The sequence below is a fragment of the Pseudorca crassidens genome, chromosome 2, assembly GCF_039906515.1.
Source record: "Pseudorca crassidens isolate mPseCra1 chromosome 2, mPseCra1.hap1, whole genome shotgun sequence".
Taxonomy (NCBI): domain Eukaryota; kingdom Metazoa; phylum Chordata; class Mammalia; order Artiodactyla; family Delphinidae; genus Pseudorca; species Pseudorca crassidens.
Genome location: NC_090297.1, coordinates 26,499,206 through 26,517,727, shown reverse-complemented (window position 1 = coordinate 26,517,727; position 18,522 = coordinate 26,499,206). Strand labels below are relative to the sequence as shown.

The following is an 18,522-nucleotide window of genomic DNA, read 5'->3' as shown; positions in this document are numbered from 1 at the left end:
TGTAATAAAGAAGCATGTTTACAGCATATATATATTCACCTCTAAGCATAGTTTTGGCTTCATGCCATAAATTTTGATATGTACTATTTTCATCATCATTACTTTCTAAATAATCCATGATCATGATTTACTCTTTCTGCCCAAGAGTTGTTTAAGGATGTCTCTTCGTTTTCCCCAAGAACCTGGATTTTGTTCCTGTTACATTTAAACATTTGTGTTAATCTCTATTTTTATTGCCAGGTAGTTAGAGAATGCAGCCTGTACCATTTCTACTTTGGAGATTCAGTGAGGTCCGCTCAGTAGCCAAGGACATGTTTTTAAATTCCTTAATTATCTGAGAAGAATGTGTGTTCTCTGTGCGTAGAGAGTCCATGTAGAGAGTAGGGGGTGAGCACAGGCCCTGTGGTCACACTGCCTGGTCTCTAATCTCATCTCTCCAACTTGCATGCTAGGTGCTTGCCGTCACAATCCTTGGCCACTCCGAGCTTCAGTTTCCTCATGTGCAAAGTGCAAAAAGTAAAACTTCTACCTCCTAGATTTACTGTTAGGATTCAGTAAGCTTTGTAATAGCCATTAGGTAAGGCTTACTCATATTTTTTTTTTTTTTTTTTTTTTGCGGTATGCGGGTCTCTCACTGTTGTGGCCTCTCCCGTTGCGGAGCACAGGCTCCGGACGTGCAGGCTCAGCGGCCATGGCTCACGGGCCCAGCCGTTCCGCGGCATGTGGGATCTTCCCGGACCGGGGCACGAACCCGTGTCCCCTGCATCGGCAGGCGGACTCTCAACCACTGTGCCACCAGGGAAGTCCAAGGCTTACTCATTTTTATTATTCAAACCCATTATATCAGTGGTTCTCAATGAAATGGAACACCCCACACATACACACTCATCCAAGAGTGTAAATCAGGATTTTGGAGGGTAAGGTGCTTTTTCAAAATCTCTTGATAGATAGATAGATATAAGTATATCCATAGATATAGAAGTATAAGCATAGGTACAGGTAGAGAGATAGGTATACACTTAGGACCTGTAGATATAAATATGGATATAGGTATAGGGATAGATAGAAATGTAAACGACCAATAGAAATAGAAACAAATAGGGATAGAGATAGATGACTGATAGGTGGGTGGATGGGTGGATAGATGGATAGACAGATAGATAGATAGATAGATAGATAGATAGATAGATAGATAGATAGATAGATGATAGAGAAGTAGAAGTACAGGACCTATATACATTAATATCAATATCCTCAGATCATCTCTTATTCCTCATATAGAGAAACACTGATGATGAGCCTTTGGTGCTGATGGGAGTGAACTGTGTCCCTGTCCCTGAGGCTGGGCTGGGGGAGAAAAAGAAAAGCTTGAAGACCACAACTCAACAGTCTTCATTTTGTTTTTCTATTTATGTATCAGTGAGAATGTTGTGTGAAAGTGTCTGCCAGCACAATTGTGATATTTTGTTGTCTCCCTGTGTTTCTAACAATTTTGTATCTGTGTTTGCCTGATTTATCTTTTCTCATTTTCTTTGAGAGTCTTTTTCTTTTAAGAGGAAGTTTACTTATAAGTGAAACATGTGGCCTGCTATCTGTCACCTTGTTTTGTTCGTTCTGGGGTTTTGTTTTTTGTTTTGTTTTGCTTTTGCTTCTTCACATTTCCATTCATACCTGACCCATCTCTAATTTCCAAGCTTTGCTGATACATTTGGACTTTATCAATGTTATTAGTAATTATTTTATAATTATGGACTTCTTCCCCAAGAACAAGTTTTTCCATTTGCATTTAGTTTTGTTCTCCCTTTAACAATAATTAATTGGGTTTAACTATATTTTCCTAGTTTTCTTTATCCCTGATGGTTTTTGATTTCCCTACTTTGGTTCGTTTTTTAAAAGTAGGGCTCCTCACTGCAGTACTTTCTGTCACCTTGCATGTATGAGAATGCCTTTCCTTTGATGTATCATATAAATGACAACCTGATTATAAATCAGATTATGGGCCACAAACATTTCAAAGCTTCAGTGGTTACTTTATTCCAATAGTTAATATTATAGATGAGTTGAAATTCAGCCTGATTCTTTGTCCTTGTAGGCAACCCATGCTTTTCTCTTTTAAAAACCGTTCACATTTTTGTCTTTATTTTTAAAATGGAAAAGCCCACGAGGATTGTTGTGGTGGAAATCTCTTTTCATTAATTAGATCTGGCACTTTGTGGACAATCTCATTCAAAAACCTCAAGGCTTTCTCAAGCTTAGAAAGTTGTCTTCCTTCTTAAATTATTTTTTCTCGTTCAATTTCTCTTGTCTTCTCTCTCTAGAATTCTTGATATATGCATATTGGATTTTTTTTCTGCCTGTCTTCCACGTCGCTTGTCATTTCTCTCATTAATTTAATCTCTTTATCCTTTTTCTGTGGATTCTGGAAGAATTTCCCAAATTTAATCTCCACTTTGCTGTTCAATTTCTGCAGAATCCAGCTCCATGTGCTAGAGTTTCTCATCTCTTTGTAGCTTTTATTTATCTCAGATCTGTTCTTTGACACATCTTCCTCTAATTTCAGAGACGCAATGCTAAATTTAATCTTGTGACAACTGCTATTAAAAATCTTCTGAGATTTTTACCTGTTCTTTGTTGTAGTTCACATAAAGATACTTGCTTTGACTTCTGAGAGGTCTCCTACCTTAAAACTTTGGAATCTTTTCTTACGTCCAGTGATTTTACTGTGTGTTTATTCCTGGAGAGGGAGAGCTGCATACGTCCAGCACTGGAAGCTGAAATGGGTCCTGTGAGAGATTACGGGGGGTCCTACTCCACATGTATCCGGCCAGATGATGGAAAAATGGAAAAGTTGAGTTTGTTCTGCTCACATTTATTGAGAGGAGGAACTAGAGATGGTGGTGAAAATCAAGAAAAGCTTTTCTTCATGAGTTTCTTTTTGCTTTGGCAGGCAGAATTTAGCTGGGCAGTGACTCCTGGGCTCAGCCACCTGGGATCTATGTAAACCTAAGTGTGTTGTGAAAAAGGCTCTCTAATCCCCATGACCAGTAGCATCACATGGGCTTTTTGGAAGCACTGGTGGACCCCAGATGTGCCTCCCAATGGCTCCTTGGGTGGTTCCAACCCCAAGCCTCCCTGAAGTGATGTAGCCTGGCTTTCTGTAACACCTACTTTCCTTCTGACGGTGGGGTCAGCAGACATTCCCAGGGGTCCCTAAGGCTATGGAGGGGCAGCATGCAGAGTGGTCATGCCACTGCCCATCACCCCACATTCTCCCTCAGCTTCCACAGGAAGGCGATGGTGAGCAGGACTCCACCTCACGGCTTCAGGTCTGTCTGCACCACATCAAACAGAAGATATATCTTTATCTTCTGATATAGAAGCTATTGGGCTTCCTTAGCTTCCTGTGTCTGTGCGGACTTTCCCCACTTTACTGTGTTATTTGTTGGGTGACAATACACCCTGCTTTGCCTGGGATAGTCCCAGCTTTCACTTGGTTGTCCCAGCATAATTATTGATAGCATGCCCTTTGACTCTCGGAAGTGTCCTAGTATGAGCAATAAATTATATGATCACTCTGGTTGTCAGTCATTTCACAGGACATCTGGGAAAAGCCAGTTACTCTCCAGTGATTACATCACCCTCCTTTCCAGAGCTTGGTGCCTTTTTTGTTTGTTTGTTTTTATCAGATTGATATCAGTTCTCCAAGGAAACCACCAGTCAGTTTGGTAAGGGCCATTCTCCCCCATCCATGTGGGTCAACACATCTTCAGAAACTCTCTCCTTTCCAAGCAGGTCATTTGATCTGAACCTATCTTTCTTGATCTATAAACTGCAGGTACTGAATGCCAACCTCACACTGACATGGGTCAACATCAAGACCATGGATGTGAAAGCTTTCTGTAAACTTTAAACTGTAACTTGCAGTAAAAATGTGAGGTTTCATTTTAGGAAGACCTGGGAGGTGGAAGGGGCTGCTGTGTGGGGTGTGGGCAGCCCCTCCATCCTGGCCAGGATTTTCCCTGCCAGGCCCGACTGCTGGACTCACAGTCTTCCTCTCCTCCTTGCCCCTTATCTCTGCAGGAGAATCGCTGCCCTTGGCTACCTCCAATCAAGTCCTCATTAAGTTCAGTGCCAAAGGCCAAGTTCCAGCCAGAGGCTTCCACTTTGTCTACCAAGGTATGCAGGACGTGGACGTGGGAGGTGTGAAGGCAGTCTCAGTTCTTCAGAGAAAACAGGGACCTTTGACCCCCTAGTCTGAGCCTCATTCTTAGGGTGTTTGGGGGCAGTTACGGGTTTGTGGGGAAGTTCCCTGAAATTCAGTTGAATGTTATACATTCATGTACCCAACAGACAATTCTTACCAAACTCCATGCTGGATAAGGGAAGAAATCATAGAAGGGAAGCTAATTTGCACACACACCCCCACTGCCCATTGTCTGGCACGGTCCTGATGGCATTGGGAAGACCAGCCCAGGCCTCTTACCTGGTTTTGTCTGCAAGACCCAGTAAAGGTGCGGGGAAAACACAGGCTTTGGAGTGAGTTGGACATGGATTTGGGTCCCAGCTCTGTCACCTTCTAACTGGGCACCAGCTACTCCTCCTCTTGGAGCCGCGGTTTGTTCACCTGTAAAATGAGGGTGATCATATTACCTCACTGATGGCGTTAAAACAGTTCACAGAGTAGCTGGCAAGAAGCAGCCAATCAGTGTCCGTTCCCTTCCTTACGAGCCCGGAAAGGCCAAGTCTTGGAATGCCCTGGCCTCCACCTGGAGGCCCCAGCCTCCCTCTGTCCAGCAGGACGTCCACTCTTCTAAGGCACAGGTTCCAAAAATGGTCCTGTTCATTCCACCGCCCAGGATGAGCTGTATTGCCTTGTGCAGGGGTAATCCTGCCCCTGGGACACCCTCCCTGGGGCCTGGGTTCAAAGGTCCTATTAGCCCCTGTAGGTAGGAGGAAGGGAGATTCAGGTCATGAGAGCAGAGCCCTGGGCAGGGTCTTCAGGCACATGGGGTGAAGAGGGCAAAGCAGGGTCAGGGGAGAAGGAAGGGCCATTCTCCCAGTTAGGGGACATGGGACCCTACTGGGCACGGGCCTTCATTGGGAAGGCGGAGAGCACAACTGGGCCTAAAGTCTGGGCCCAGGGGGCTCACACTGCCTCCCATGGTTTCCAAAAGTTGTGCTACAACATTGTGTGTCTACCTATGTTTCAGTGAGGTGGGCCTCAACCTAGAAAGCCCCCTACCCTCGCTCTGAGGGAAAGCGCCCAGAGCCTGTCAAGGTCCCCACCCAGTTCCAGCCCCCCCGGTGTGCCCATCCCCGGACCAGCTTCTAGAGGGGTGTGGCCTGCCCCTCAGCGCCCTTGTCCCCTGCAGCGGTGCCCCGGACCAGCGCCACGCAGTGCAGCTCGGTGCCGGAACCCCGCTATGGCAGGAGGCTGGGCAGTGACTTCTCGGTGGGCGCCACCGTCCGCTTCGAATGCAACTCCGGCTACGCCCTGCAGGGCTCCCCAGAAATCGAGTGCCTCCCTGTTCCCGGGGCCTTGGCCCAGTGGAATGTCTCAGCCCCAACGTGTGTGGGTGAGTCCTAGACAACCAGGACTTGGGGGCGAGGGTGGCCGGCCAACACACAGCAAGACACACAGCAGCCCCGCCGGCCAGAGTGACTTCACGGGGGGACCCCTTCCAGCCAAGCCCTCGTCCTGTGGGTCGGCGTGAAGACAGCGAGGAGGAGCAGTGGGGGCTGCTCGGGGAGGGACATGGGGGCGGGGGAGCGGGAACCAGGTCCCTCAGGAGGGTCGTATGGGGAGGAGCCACAGGAGGGGGCGGGGCTGGGGCCCAGCATGGGGAAGCCAGCCGGGGGTGGAGTCACAGCGAGGGTGGGGGCCCTGGGAGGGGTCTGCCAGGGAGGCTCCCCTGGGGACCCACAGAGACCAGAGCGGCCTCCTTCCCAGTGCCCTGTGGCGGCAACCTCACGGAGCGCAGGGGCACCATCCTGTCCCCCGGCTTCCCCGAGCCGTACCTCAACAGTCTCAACTGCGTGTGGAAGATCATGGTCCCCGAAGGCGCTGGCATCCAGGTGAGGGCCAAGGGGGTGCCGGGGGCAGACACAGCAGCCTGTCCCTGCCCCTCAGGCCAGGTGTGCGGGGAAGGCCCACAAACAGAAAAACACAACAGGTCCCGGCTCAGGAAGGACAAGGGGTGGGTGCTGGCTCGGCCATCAGGGAAGCCAGAAGAAGGAGGTGGGCCCGGAGCTGGAGTGTGAAGGCTGGGGAGGAATCATAGATGTTTCTCAAACGACTTGAAGGGTTCCGTTCTTCAGAGTGTGGGGGGATGGAAGAGGAGGCATTGCAGGTGAGGGGAAGGGGGCAAGCCAGCAAGCACAGATGAAGCAGGGACAGCACCCGGCGCACACCTGGGGGGTCGCACCTGCAGCCTGAGGCTGCAGTGGAATCGGGACCATACTGGTGCCCGGGGGTGACAGCCAGTTGGAGGAGGCCCAGGACAGCTGCAGCGGCCGGGAGGAGGGCCCGGGGCGGGCAAGGCCAACAGAGGGGAGCCGCAGGGACTCAAGGTGGACAGGTCGCGGGTTACTGGCTCACAGCAGACATCCTGTCTGGTGCAGTCGAGACAGGAAAGTGAGGAAACCCAAGGAGTGTTGGAGAAGTGAGGGGGAGGCCAGCTGGACCGAAGTAGCCTGGACTTTCCTTTCCCCGTTCTCTACCTGACAGAGTACCCCGCTGCCCTGCAAGCATCTCATACCTCTCTCCGCCACTGGACGATGAGCTGCTGGCGGACAGGGGCTGCATCTTACTTTTATCAGAGTTCCTAGCACAGTGTCGGGTCCAGACTAGGTGCTCCTCCCTTCACGTAGATGGGAAGGGAGGAGAAGAGGGAGGGCTGCCTAACCCATGGTTCAATCCCCCTGCCTTTCCAGATTCAAGTCGTCAGTTTTGTCACAGAGCAGAACTGGGACTCCCTGGAAGTGTTTGATGGTGCAGACAACACTGTAACCATGCTGGGGAGTTTCTCAGGTGAGGCGGGGCTTCTAGGGACCTGGACTCTGAGGGCAGTAGTGGACTTTTATTATTATTATTGAAATGTAATTCACATGCCATAAAATTTGCCATTTTAAAGCGTACAATTTAGCAGGTTTTAGTATATTCACAAGCTTCTACAACCATCACCGCTATCCAATCCCAGATCGTTTTCATCACCCCAAAAAGAAACCAGGTACCCATCTGTACACACTCCCCATTGCCCCGCACCCCCGCACCCCCTGGCAATCACTAAGCTGCTTTCCATCTCTATGGATTTGCTCATTCCAGACATTTCGTATAAATGGAGTCCTACAATAGATGGCCTTCTGGGTCTGGCTTCTTTCACTCAGTGTAACGTTTTCAAGGGTCACCGTGTACAGCACACATCAGCACTTCACCGTGTGGACAGACCACATTTCATTTATCCATTCGTCAGTTGATGGACATTTGGTTGTTTCCAACTTGTTGGCTAATTTTGAATAATGTTGCTGTGGACATTCACGTACAAGTTTCCATGGGAACATGTTTTCAGGTCTCTTGGGTATACACCTAGGAGTGGAATTCCTGGGTCATATGTGATTCTATATGTAACTGTTTTGAGGGACTGTCAGCAGAGTGGCCACACCACTTCCCATTCCAGCACTGGACTTCTAAGTGTGGTGTATGATTTTGCCCAAAGGTCAGGGCAATTATCTGGGTCTTGTAGACCCCAGAACTTCATGCTGCCAAGACCTAAGAGGCGTCACGTGCCCCAGATAAACTGTCTACACTGCCTGAATGGCCTAGAGAATTATCCACGTCAGAGTCACTTTGAAGACGCCTGGAAGGGGACCAAACTCATAGGCCACCTGAGGGAAGTCGCCCTGTTGCTGGCACGTGGCTCTGCCACTGCTTTTTTGAAGGAAGTTGTTTGGAGTCTCTCCTCCCTCAGCCGTTGGAGACCCAGCACACTAAGGCGAGCTAATTTGTCATTCAGTGAGTTTGATAACTGGGGACATCTGGGGGCCTTGGGAGCAGAACGTCAGCAGGTAGCAACAGCCGGCGAAATGGGGAGGCGCCCAGGGGTGAGGAGAGGCCAAGTCTGATTGGTCCCCATTTCCTCGCCAGGTACGACCGTGCCTGCCCTGCTGAACAGCACCTCCAACCAGCTCTACCTGCATTTCTACTCCGACATCAGCGTGTCTGCAGCCGGCTTCCACTTGGAGTACAAAAGTGAGAATCCAGAGTGTCAGCGCTTGCAGGGTTCAGGGTGGGAACTGACAGGGCCCAAGTTCCCACAAGGAGCGGGGGTTATCCTGCGGCTATATATTCTCCACCCCACTGAAGCCTTACGCCAAGCTAGATGAGGATGCGTAAGCTCAGAGAAGGTCTGAAACCTCCTCAAGACACACAGCCAGGAAGTGGTGGAGCCAGGGTTCTCACCCAAGGGTCCGTTCCTCAAAAACCTGTGTGCTTCCTCTGTGTCCACACAGGAGTGGGAGGGGGGCCAGGTCACCGGCTTGGGCCCAGTAAATTATTTGGGGTGTGAGACAATGGAGGTTCTCTCCTCCTCCAGTCCTAAAAACTGACTTCTCCAACCCCTGGTCAATGATGCAACTGTCCTTGAAGTTCTTCTCCTCATTGCAAACTTCACTCCTCTCCCACTCTCAAAACCTTACATCCTGGCTTCCAGCATCCCTAAGTGGTCACAACTAAAAACTCTTAAAGAAAAAGGGTTGCAGGGGAAGGGAGAGGTACAAACTCCTGGGCATAAGATAGGCTCAAGGATGTATTGTACAACACGGGGAATATAGCCAATATTTTATAAAAACTGTAAGTGGAAAGTAACCTTTAAAAATTGTATTAGGGCTTCCCTGGTGGCACAGTGGTTGAGAGTCCGCCTGCCGATGCAGGGGACGCGGGTTCGTGCCCTGGTCCGGGAAGATCCCACATGCTGCAGAGTGGCTGGGCCCATGAGCCATGGCCACTGAGCCTGCGCGTCCGGAGCCTGTGCTCTGCAACGGGAGAGGCCACAACAGTGAGAGGCCCGCGTACCACAAAAAAAAAAAAAAAAAAAAAAAAAAATTGTATTAATTTTAATTTTTAAAAAAAGAAAAGGAAAAGGGCTGCAGATGTGCCTTGTGGGGCGACAAAGACAGAGGTTGCTGGGGTAGCTGCCTTCATCCTGAGACGGCCTGCCCATCCCCATCCCCACTGGGTACAGGAAAAAATATGTTGGCAGCAGTGTTTGCCACACATTCATTCAGCAATTACTTATAGGGTATTTACAATGTGCCAGGTGCCATGCTGGGGTTGGGTAAGATCAAGATGGGTGAGTCCCCTCTGAGTCCAGGGGAGAGAGGCAGACACGTGGACAGAACAGGACATGACAGCATTCCAGGTGCTCACGGGGGGTCGCCAGGAGGTACAGCGGTGGTTCAAAGGATAGAACAGTCACTTCTCCCAGAGGCTGGTGGAGAAGTGAATGTCATGAAGAAACACTGGACACCTGCAATGTGGCACGCCCTGTGCTAAGTGCCCACGGAACAAAGATGAATAAGGCACAAAGCACAAAGTCTAGGGGGAGAGATGGACATGGAAACAGTGATTGTAGTTCAACCTGATATGCTAAGGGTGTACAGAAGAGGGGAGCTAACCCTGGCCACGTGAGACTTTACAGTCTAACCTGAGTTAGATTTGGAATGAGAAGTAAGAAATGGAAGAAGGTGTGGTTGGCTGGACCATCTTGGACAGGATGGGCAGATGGAAGACCCACTTGCTGCTAGAGGCCTGATAGGGTCAGCATTACCCAGCTGGTCTCAAAATGAACGAGCTTTGTCCAGGTAGTTGGGAGAGGACTAGCTGGATCCCAGGATGTTCATCGCCTGGAAGAACTGAAATGGGCAGCTGGTCAGAAAGCCCTGGGGCAGCTGGAAGCCAAGACTCTGCAGGGTGGAGGATAGGACAGGGACCTCCAAGACCTTCCTCCCACAGACCTCTCAGGCCTCACTCACCAGCAGGGTGAAGTATCCTGGCTCTTGAATAATTTGTACTTTTCCTTTCACCCTCTCGTCTCTGTTCTCTCCAGTTTTGTTTCCTTATCCAATATTTAAATTTGAGTTCTTAAATGTTCCCTAGAATCTTCTCTTTTCTTACATGTTCCAAAGATAGAACTTTCCTAAATCTTTTTGCCATTCTACTGCCTCATTCCCAGGAAAAATTCACCTTTCTGAATTTTTTTTTCTGTTGCTATTGTTCAAAGGAATGGGTAGTTTTCTCAGTAGCTGGTGTTTATCATGCACTGTCCTCTCACAGTGGAAAGAACTAGGGGAAAACAGAGGTCTCCATTAGTATTTGGAGACTGAAATTCCTAGGAGCCAGTACCCTGTAGTTGTGTTTGTTTTGTAGATAATCTACAAAGAGGGTACAGAAGGGGAGAATTAACTGCTATTGTAGAGGCAAATGGTTTTGAAGGGTACTGAAAAGTCTTGTCTACTGCTGTGTATTTAATATTTATTTAATTGAAATGGAAATGAAACAATGTGCTTTCAGAAGTAATAAATTGCATATGATTTTTTTAAGTCTTCCTTTGTTGTAAGCATGGCTTAAATAAATCAAGCTATGCAATGTAAAGAAATTAGAATGGACTTTTCTCTGTGTCCTTCTGTCTTCCTCTCTCTGTCCTCACCTCTCTCCCCATTGCATTCTTCTCCCACCACACTCTTTTGCTCTTGTTTTCTCTTTCTCTCTGCCCCTCCTCCTCCTTCTGTCTACCACTGCCATTCCAGTAAGCAGGTGCCAGGTTACTAAGTTCTGATCACCCCACTAAATACTGAGTTGCCTTCTACTTGGACTGCAGGGAAGAGTGGGGCAAAAAGAGACAAGATGACAGTTGAGATGAAGTACTTTCAGTTCAGTTTGATGATTGTTTTAATATTGTCCTTGGAGTCTTTTGGCCCAGATGCTGGGATTTGTGGATTTAGGCCCAAACATCTTCCATTTCCAAGCACGACATCCACTTCTTAAAAGCACATGTAGGACAAAAGTTGCTTGGGAAGAGCATGATGGAACTTCTTGGGGTGATAGCAATGTTGTATAGTTTTGAGCCCGAGGGCCTCTGGACAGCCAGAGTCCCCACATGATACCCGCCTGCCCCAGGAGGCTTTGGTCTGTTGAGCCTCTGTGCCGTGTGAACATTCTGATTTTCTCATGTGCTGGGAGGTGAAAGGCTTAGAGGTTGGGAGGAGAGAAAGCAGAGAAGACACAGCTTGGAGGCAGCTGCTCCTCCCTGCTGCCAGCCATGCCCTCGGCCTGCTCTTACATCCACCTGATGGGCTTGTCCATTCTCCTGTTACCTGTCTCTGTCTGGTCTAGCGGTGGGCCTGAGCAGTTGTCCAGAACCTGCTGTGCCCAGTAACGGGGTGAAGACTGGCGAGCGCTACTTGGTGAACGATGTGGTCTCTTTCCAGTGTGAACCGGGATATGCCCTCCAGGTACCTCCCATTGACCCCCAGGGCCGGAAAGGTGTCCCCTGAGCTGGGGTCAGCCGGCCTTCCCCCAGCAGAGCTGCAGTCACCAAAGAACAGAGAGAAGCCCCCCAGATCCCCCAGGCACTGTTATCCCCTCCTGGAGCTGTTCACGAAAAAGACAAAGTGCTGACTTTAGCCATTTGGCACAAGCCAGCCTTGAATGTGTTCCTGCAAAGTTTCGGTTTGATTAGACTTTAGGAAAATTGAATCTTCCTTTGAAGGCAGTGAGGGACTCTAGTAATTAAAGGAGTCTCGCAAGGAACCTTTAGAAATGAGAATTCTTTAGCAATAGCCGCTAGTAAGCATCCTTCCCCAGATCTCTCTCCCTCTGCCTCACTCCCCATTCCACAGTGGATCCATGTGTCTTGTTCCTTGACCCAAGGCCCCAGAACAAGCCCCCTGCTCCAGGTTGTACACGCAATTGTGCCCGTGGGGGCAGCTAGCCCACGCTGTTCTTGATTCCTCCAGGGCCACGCCCACATCTCCTGCATGCCCGGGACCGTGCGGCGCTGGAACTACCCTCCTCCGCTCTGTATTGGTAAGAGAGTCCCCACTTTTCCAGGTCATTCAAATCCATTTCTACCAGGGCTTTGAGTTCAGTGACATATCGCTGGGATCAAGTTCGACTCCAAAGGAAGTTTGGTATTCCGGGGCTGCTCACAGACAGTACTTTAGACTGAGGTTTTTGTAAGCTTTAACTCTCAAGATTTTCCTGACTTCTGGATACCTTCACCCACCAAATGAAACATGACAGGAGGCTTGCCCATTCAAAAACCTGATGATGACCATTCTGATTCCAGATAATCGACCAAACCCCAAATGGAACCTCTGGGCACTTTGGGCTTTCCCCTGTGACTTCTCGTGGGACAGACAGATGGAATCCACTGATAGAGGAAGGCTGAGGGTTCCCTGTGAAACGAGGACTTGGTTTGGTTTCTGTGCCGAGTAGTGATGAAGAGATCATTGGATACAAGAAAAGACAGGATCTCCACCCTCAGAAGCTTCTAGTCAGCTTGGGGCAGGGGGAACATCCCTTTATTGAAGGTCTGCCACATGCTGGGCACGGAGCTACGTGTCTCCTCACCACAGCTCTTCAGGGCAGCTGTCATCACCCTCATTTTTGCCAATAGGAAAACTAAGGCTTTTAGGATTCAGAAGAAAGTGGCAAAGTTGGGAATGGAAACCTAGGTTTCCCCGCCAACTGTCAAGTGCAAATCTAGGCTAACCTTCGGGTAGGAAGCAAGGTGAGCGAAGGGCGTGGCACTGGAGCATATGAGATTTCCCTTCAGTGATCTCACCAGGATACAGACCTGGTCGTCCGCAGAGCAGTCAGAAATGGGACTGGTCAGCCCAGGGCCCTTTCCCCATCCTGTTTCACAAAGGTCTTGCCCGGGGAACTGCTCATAGAACAGCAGCTGCGGTGGCTGAGGGTGTACTGTGTGTGCCAGCCGCTGTTCCAAGCCAGGCGAAGTCCTTTCTGTTGTAACCTCATCACCACCCTGTGACACAAGTGCTGGGTGGGGGAAACTGAGGTTTGGGGGTTTGGGGTGGAGGGAGTTAGAGCTGGCCCAAAGTCACTCAGGAAGTGGGAGCATTGGGATTGTGACCCCAGTGGTCAACGCCCAGGTCCCCGCTTTGCACCCGGGCACTGATCCCTTCGGGTCTGTGTGCTCAAGTAGTCCTCTCCCCAGAAGGCGTTTGCGTACACACGGCACATGGCCTCCCCTCCGCTCCTTTCTGTGGCCTCCCATGACAAGCTAACCCCTTTCTGCTCACACAGCCTTTTCCTAATAAGATGTAAAAGGAAAGCATCGACGTCAACTGACCAGGCTGCAGTCGTGCCCCAGCCCTGCATCTTCAGGTGACTGTGACTGAAGTCACCTCGATTGGAGATTCAGATGCCCCAACCCCTCCTGGGCTGAAATAATCACAGTCACTTTGGCTCAGGGCGTGTGTCAACGCTCTGAGGGTGGGCTCGTGGTGGGGCTCTTCTGTTGACCCCCCAGTCCCATGGAATATGTATTTGTAAAGAGCCTGGCCGCGTGCCAACGCATCCCCATCCCCTTCTTTCCTATTTTTCAGTCCTGGAAGAGTTGACTGGACAGTGAGGAGAGGGAGATTTGGGGGATAGTGTAGGAGATGGTCACACGTCTCCTGGGGCAGACCGCTTGTGCTGCATGACCTCGCTAAGGAAACTGACTTTGAAGGGCATGCGTAAGGTCAAGCATCCATAACTTGGGTTTGTGGACGGCTGGGCAGACCTAGGAGATGCTTCCCTTCCTGGATTTACATGCTCAGTTTGGCCCTTGTCTGCAGTTTTTTAGGGAGATGAATTATAGGTTCCTTTGGGTTCTCAAAGGGAAATTGACTTGGGAAAGTCCAAATGCTGCATGGCCCCGTACTGACCTCACTGCAGTCCTAACGCTCTGTCTGGTCTCACGGTCACAGCGCAGTGTGGAGGAGCAGTGAAAGATATGGACGGAGTGATCTTGAGCCCCGGCTTCCCGGGCAGCTACCCCAGCAACACGGACTGCTCCTGGCAAATAGCACTGCCCGTGGGCTTTGGTAAGTCTTCACGCCCAGGCCTCTGGCTTAAAGCGGCTGTCTGCGGCTGTCACTAACCTCAGCTGAGTCCATTTAGCTCTCGGCCTCTCTGCTTCCTCAACTGTCGACCTCTTGTGCAAGCGTGAGGATCAATTAGGAATGGTAGAGATGAACGGGCTTTGGGGACATAAAATAGGGAAAAAACTTCAGGGATTGCCATTATTATTTTTATCATTTGAGCAGTGGGCTAAAAGACGGAATGAGAAATTACTCAGGGCTGGTTAAAAAAGAAAAAAACAATCTATTTTACTGAGACTGGACTTCAGCCTGTTCTTTTAATTCCAGTATCTAATTTCTCATCCTAATTAAACTGAGCCAAGGTCAACGTGAAATTGAGTTTGCGTTCTTTATACTCTCCTTCTAGCTGGGCTTAGAGGTTGGGCGGTGTCTTTGTGTGTGTGTGTGTGTGTGTGTGTGTGTGTGTAGACACAGGGGTTGGCGTGGTGTAGAGGACACTAATCTGGGTACAAAATTAAATTAGTGGAGATTCATGTGTTGTGTACTGGGAATGTAATCTAATCCCCAGTATTTCTGTTGAAGAGATAAAGGATTTATGTTGAATGGAATTTATAGGCTGTACACATAGGTCATCTTGCCCAAGTCATTTCTCTGCTCCTACAAATGAAATGTCCCGAGGAGATCACTGCTGAGCAGGCCCGTGAACCCCCAGTCTGTGACCTCAGGAGTGAAGACCACCTCTTTTGTCCTTTATTTTTCATCCTAGAGTGGGTCTTCTGATGGAGAAGAGGCTTTTAAGAGAAAGTGATCTAACTAAAGATCTAAATCTTACCTGAGGGGAGGAGAGAGGTTGTGACCCCCAGAAAATGGAGTCATATTAAGTACCATCTCCTGAAGGAAACTGGGGATGGACGATCAGGGTACAAAATGATGATGACTTTGGCAGCCTTGGGAAACTCCAGATTTTGAGACACTGAGGAAAGAGAAGCTGGGAGACCCTGTAGCTCTGCATCCAGGCATGAGTCAGAAGAAGCTCAGATGATGAAGGGCTGGAGGGAGGGCTACATCCAGAGGAAAACAGAAGTTTAAGTGGGAGGTGCATCACTTTCTTTGTATGTCTTGATGTTCAGCCACCAGAGACCTCTATCTTTAAGTCCTCCAGGAAGTCATCCTCTTGCAGGGACCAGTCACAGAAGACCAGATTCCTTGCTTTCAAGTTAGTGTTGGACTCCAAACAGGCCCTAATGGCACCTGCTTTGTGTTTAAAAACCGTTGCATTTACAAACTTCTGCCACTAGATGGCAGCAGTCAGGCAGCTCAGTTCAGAAATTCTGCGATCCTTGAAGAGCCCCTTTCCTGGACGTGCAGCCCCGGAGTTGGGATGACGCATGGGCGGTGGGCTGGAAAGCATAGGTTCCGCAGATAAGTACAAAGGTGCTCAATGTAAAATTATCTGTAATTTGGAGACAATATACATGTTAAGTAATAGGAGAGTGAATAATGTGGCTGGATAATTCATTAAATGGAATTAATTAATATGTAGTTAAAATCAATGAACTGTATCTTTACATATCAACAAGGACAGACCTTGAAAAACACATGCTAAATTTAAAAGTTTACAAAACTCTATATACAGTATAATAAGATTCATGCAAATGTTTAAAGCAAACCAGATATGTATTTAAGAATCTAAAAACATGAACTGGACGGCTATCTTCCAAATTCATGGAAGTGACTGCCTCTGTGGAGAGGACAGTGGGAGAGGGCAGGAGACATGAAGGGTCTTCAACAGTATACGCCAAGTCTTTATTTTATTTAAATAGTCAGATGCAAAAAATTCACGCCTGGGCTTCCCTGGTGGCGCAGTGGTTGGGAGTCTGCCTGCCGATGCAGGGGACGCGGGTTCATGCCCCGGTCCGGAGAGATCCCACATGCCGCGGAGCGGCTGGGCCCGTGAGCCATGGCCGCTGAGCCTGCGTGTCCGGAGCCTGTGCTCCGCAACGGGAGAGGCCACAACAGTGAGAGGCCCGCGTACCGCAAAAAAAAAAAAAAAAAAAAAATTCACGCCTATGTGCTCATTCTAAGCAAATTATAAAGTACAGACGAGCAAATTATAAAAATTCCAATTTATCTGTAATCCCACCATGCAGAAATAATCACTCACAGCTTAGTCCTCAGCATCAAAGTGTGACCTTCATGAAGACAAGGGCCTTGTAGATCTCGCTCCTCCCCATGCAGTGCCCACCTAGCACAGCCCTGATGCATGGCAAGAGCTCAATAAATGCTGTTAGTGAATCAATAAATAGTCCTCCAGTTTTTTAATACAAAAATTAGAACTGTATGCTACATACTGCTTTGCAGTCAGATTTTCATAATTAACATTGCAGACTTCTTTCTATGCTTAGAAATATATTTCTTCAATAATAGTAATCTAATTTTGAGAGATCTTATCAATAAATAAACATCAGTAGTCCCACCTTTATTCTTCAAAGAATATATTAATATGTAAGTTAAGATGTTAATGAGATCCATTTAACCTGTTGGGTTGCTAGGAGACCTTGATTAATCCAATAAGACCCCAAAGTATAAACTTCACTTGGCATCTTAATAGAACCAATAGGACGATGTATTCTTCTAATTTCTGAATCATCATAAGTGCTCTGGAAAATACCAGTATTGAAGTTCATGTCTTTTGTTTGGGTGTAGTTATGTTTAAGTGGTGGTATTGTTAAGTAAAAAGTTTATTTTAACAAAGCTATCTTTATACTGATACTACACATATGAATCCTAAATTTAATCAGGTGTTAACTCTGAACGTCGTTTTCCATAAAATAAAACAGACTCAAGACGGCACTCTGAAATGACTGCTGCCTTTCATTTCGAATGAATAATAGAAATACTTTTAAGTTCAGTCCTGCCTGAAGACGAGAGACTGGGCTGGACTGGTGACTCCCCACATGTGGTCTGGGGACCCTAACTGGGTGGGCAGTCCATAGAGGGGACCCGTGGGCTCTGGCTGGTGATGCTTTCATGAGGCGGCACATGGGGTGCGGGACTGTATTGCTTTGGGCACTGTCTGCCTGTCTTGTTCCCAGGAGCTCACATCCAGTTCCTGAACTTCTCCACCGAGCCCAACCATGACTTCATAGAAATCCGGAATGGCCCCTATGAGACCAGCCGCATGATGGGCAGATTCAGTGGAAGTGAGCTTCCCGGCGCCTTGCTCTCCACATCCCACGAGACCACCGTGTATTTCCACAGCGACCACTCACAGAACCGGCCGGGATTCAAGCTGGAGTATCAGGGTGAGGAGAGGGAAGGCCCGTCCATCCCCACCTCTTACAACCACCCGTCTTCCCAGCCTTCTGCGTAGGGGAGGAGGGAACCCAGGAAGGGCGGGGAGGTGGGGGCAGGCCCGACCACTGTGACATGTCTCTCTGGCCCACAGAGGCTGTTGAACCCCTTTGACAAGCCCTTCCCAGGGCGGCAGCCCCAAAGCGCCTTCTCAGGCTCCATCCCCATCCCCACCCAACAGCCAGCAGCTTCCCCTGAGCAAGTGACCCATCAGTCCCTCTCAGGCATCCCCGAGTGTCCAACCAGCCACTGCCCCTTGGCCTTGAGAGGCTCGCTTCCTCCTCTGGGTCCTCCCCTGTGTGTCCGTTATGCTCGGCAAAGCTCCTCCTCTGACATGATGGAGGATTCCAGTAACAATTCTTGTAACAAGCCCAGAAGGGCCCACTGAGCCTTAAGGATGAGACAGGTGCGTTTACTCCCGCTGAGGGTTTCCCTGTGTGAGGCCAGACCACGCTCACCGCAGCTCCCCCATCCTGAGCTGGAGTCCTGTGACCGGCCCTCTCCTCCTGGAAAAGCTCCATCCACTCCAGCTCAGGCTTCCCCTGTGGAGGAGCTGTTACCTGTGCCGTGCAGCTGTGCCCACCTGTGCAGCGGTACACGGGCCCTGATCGGACCCCACGTCTCCCTCGGGGGCTTTCCGAGTGTGACTGACTGAACCATTTGTTCTAACCTCTTTTCCCAGATTCTTCCACTGAATTTTTTTTCATGTGTTTAGACTTTTTTCCAAGGCTAGTACATGCTTGTCAAAAAATTAAAACATCACAGAAGTTTTTGTGAGCGCATCACAGAAAGTCAAAATTCTCCCATAACCCTGCCTTATGCAGAGATATCAACTTGTAACAGTTTGCTTTTCCCATTTTTTCTGTACATATACTGATGTAACTATATTTTTAACCAAAATTGGATCACTATAGATACTGTTTTGCAATCTGCTTTTTTTAAGTTAGTTTTTAATTACACAGTCTATAAACACACCTACCGTGTTAAAAAAGAAAGGGGGAGGGAGAAAGAGGAAAGGAAAGAAGGAGGGAGGGAAGGAGGGAAAGGAGGGGAGGGAGGGAG

At 48.8% G+C, this 18,522-nt stretch overlaps 1 protein-coding gene across 3 annotated transcripts in view; it reads left to right on the top strand.

Moving 5' to 3' along the window:
• Window positions 1–18,522, top strand: part of CSMD2 (CUB and Sushi multiple domains 2) — a 668,701-nt gene that overhangs the window by 536,094 nt on the left and 114,085 nt on the right. For all 3 annotated transcript variants that reach the window (XM_067725393.1, XM_067725392.1, XM_067725391.1), the window contains 9 exons: window positions 4,081–4,176; window positions 5,373–5,576; window positions 5,951–6,075; window positions 6,934–7,030; window positions 8,144–8,248; window positions 11,390–11,508; window positions 12,013–12,082; window positions 13,993–14,109; window positions 17,202–17,411. In XM_067725393.1, coding sequence (XP_067581494.1) covers window positions 4,081–4,176; window positions 5,373–5,576; window positions 5,951–6,075; window positions 6,934–7,030; window positions 8,144–8,248; window positions 11,390–11,508; window positions 12,013–12,082; window positions 13,993–14,109; window positions 17,202–17,411 — 1,143 coding nt within the window. The remainder of the gene's footprint in view (window positions 1–4,080; window positions 4,177–5,372; window positions 5,577–5,950; window positions 6,076–6,933; window positions 7,031–8,143; window positions 8,249–11,389; window positions 11,509–12,012; window positions 12,083–13,992; window positions 14,110–17,201; window positions 17,412–18,522) is intronic.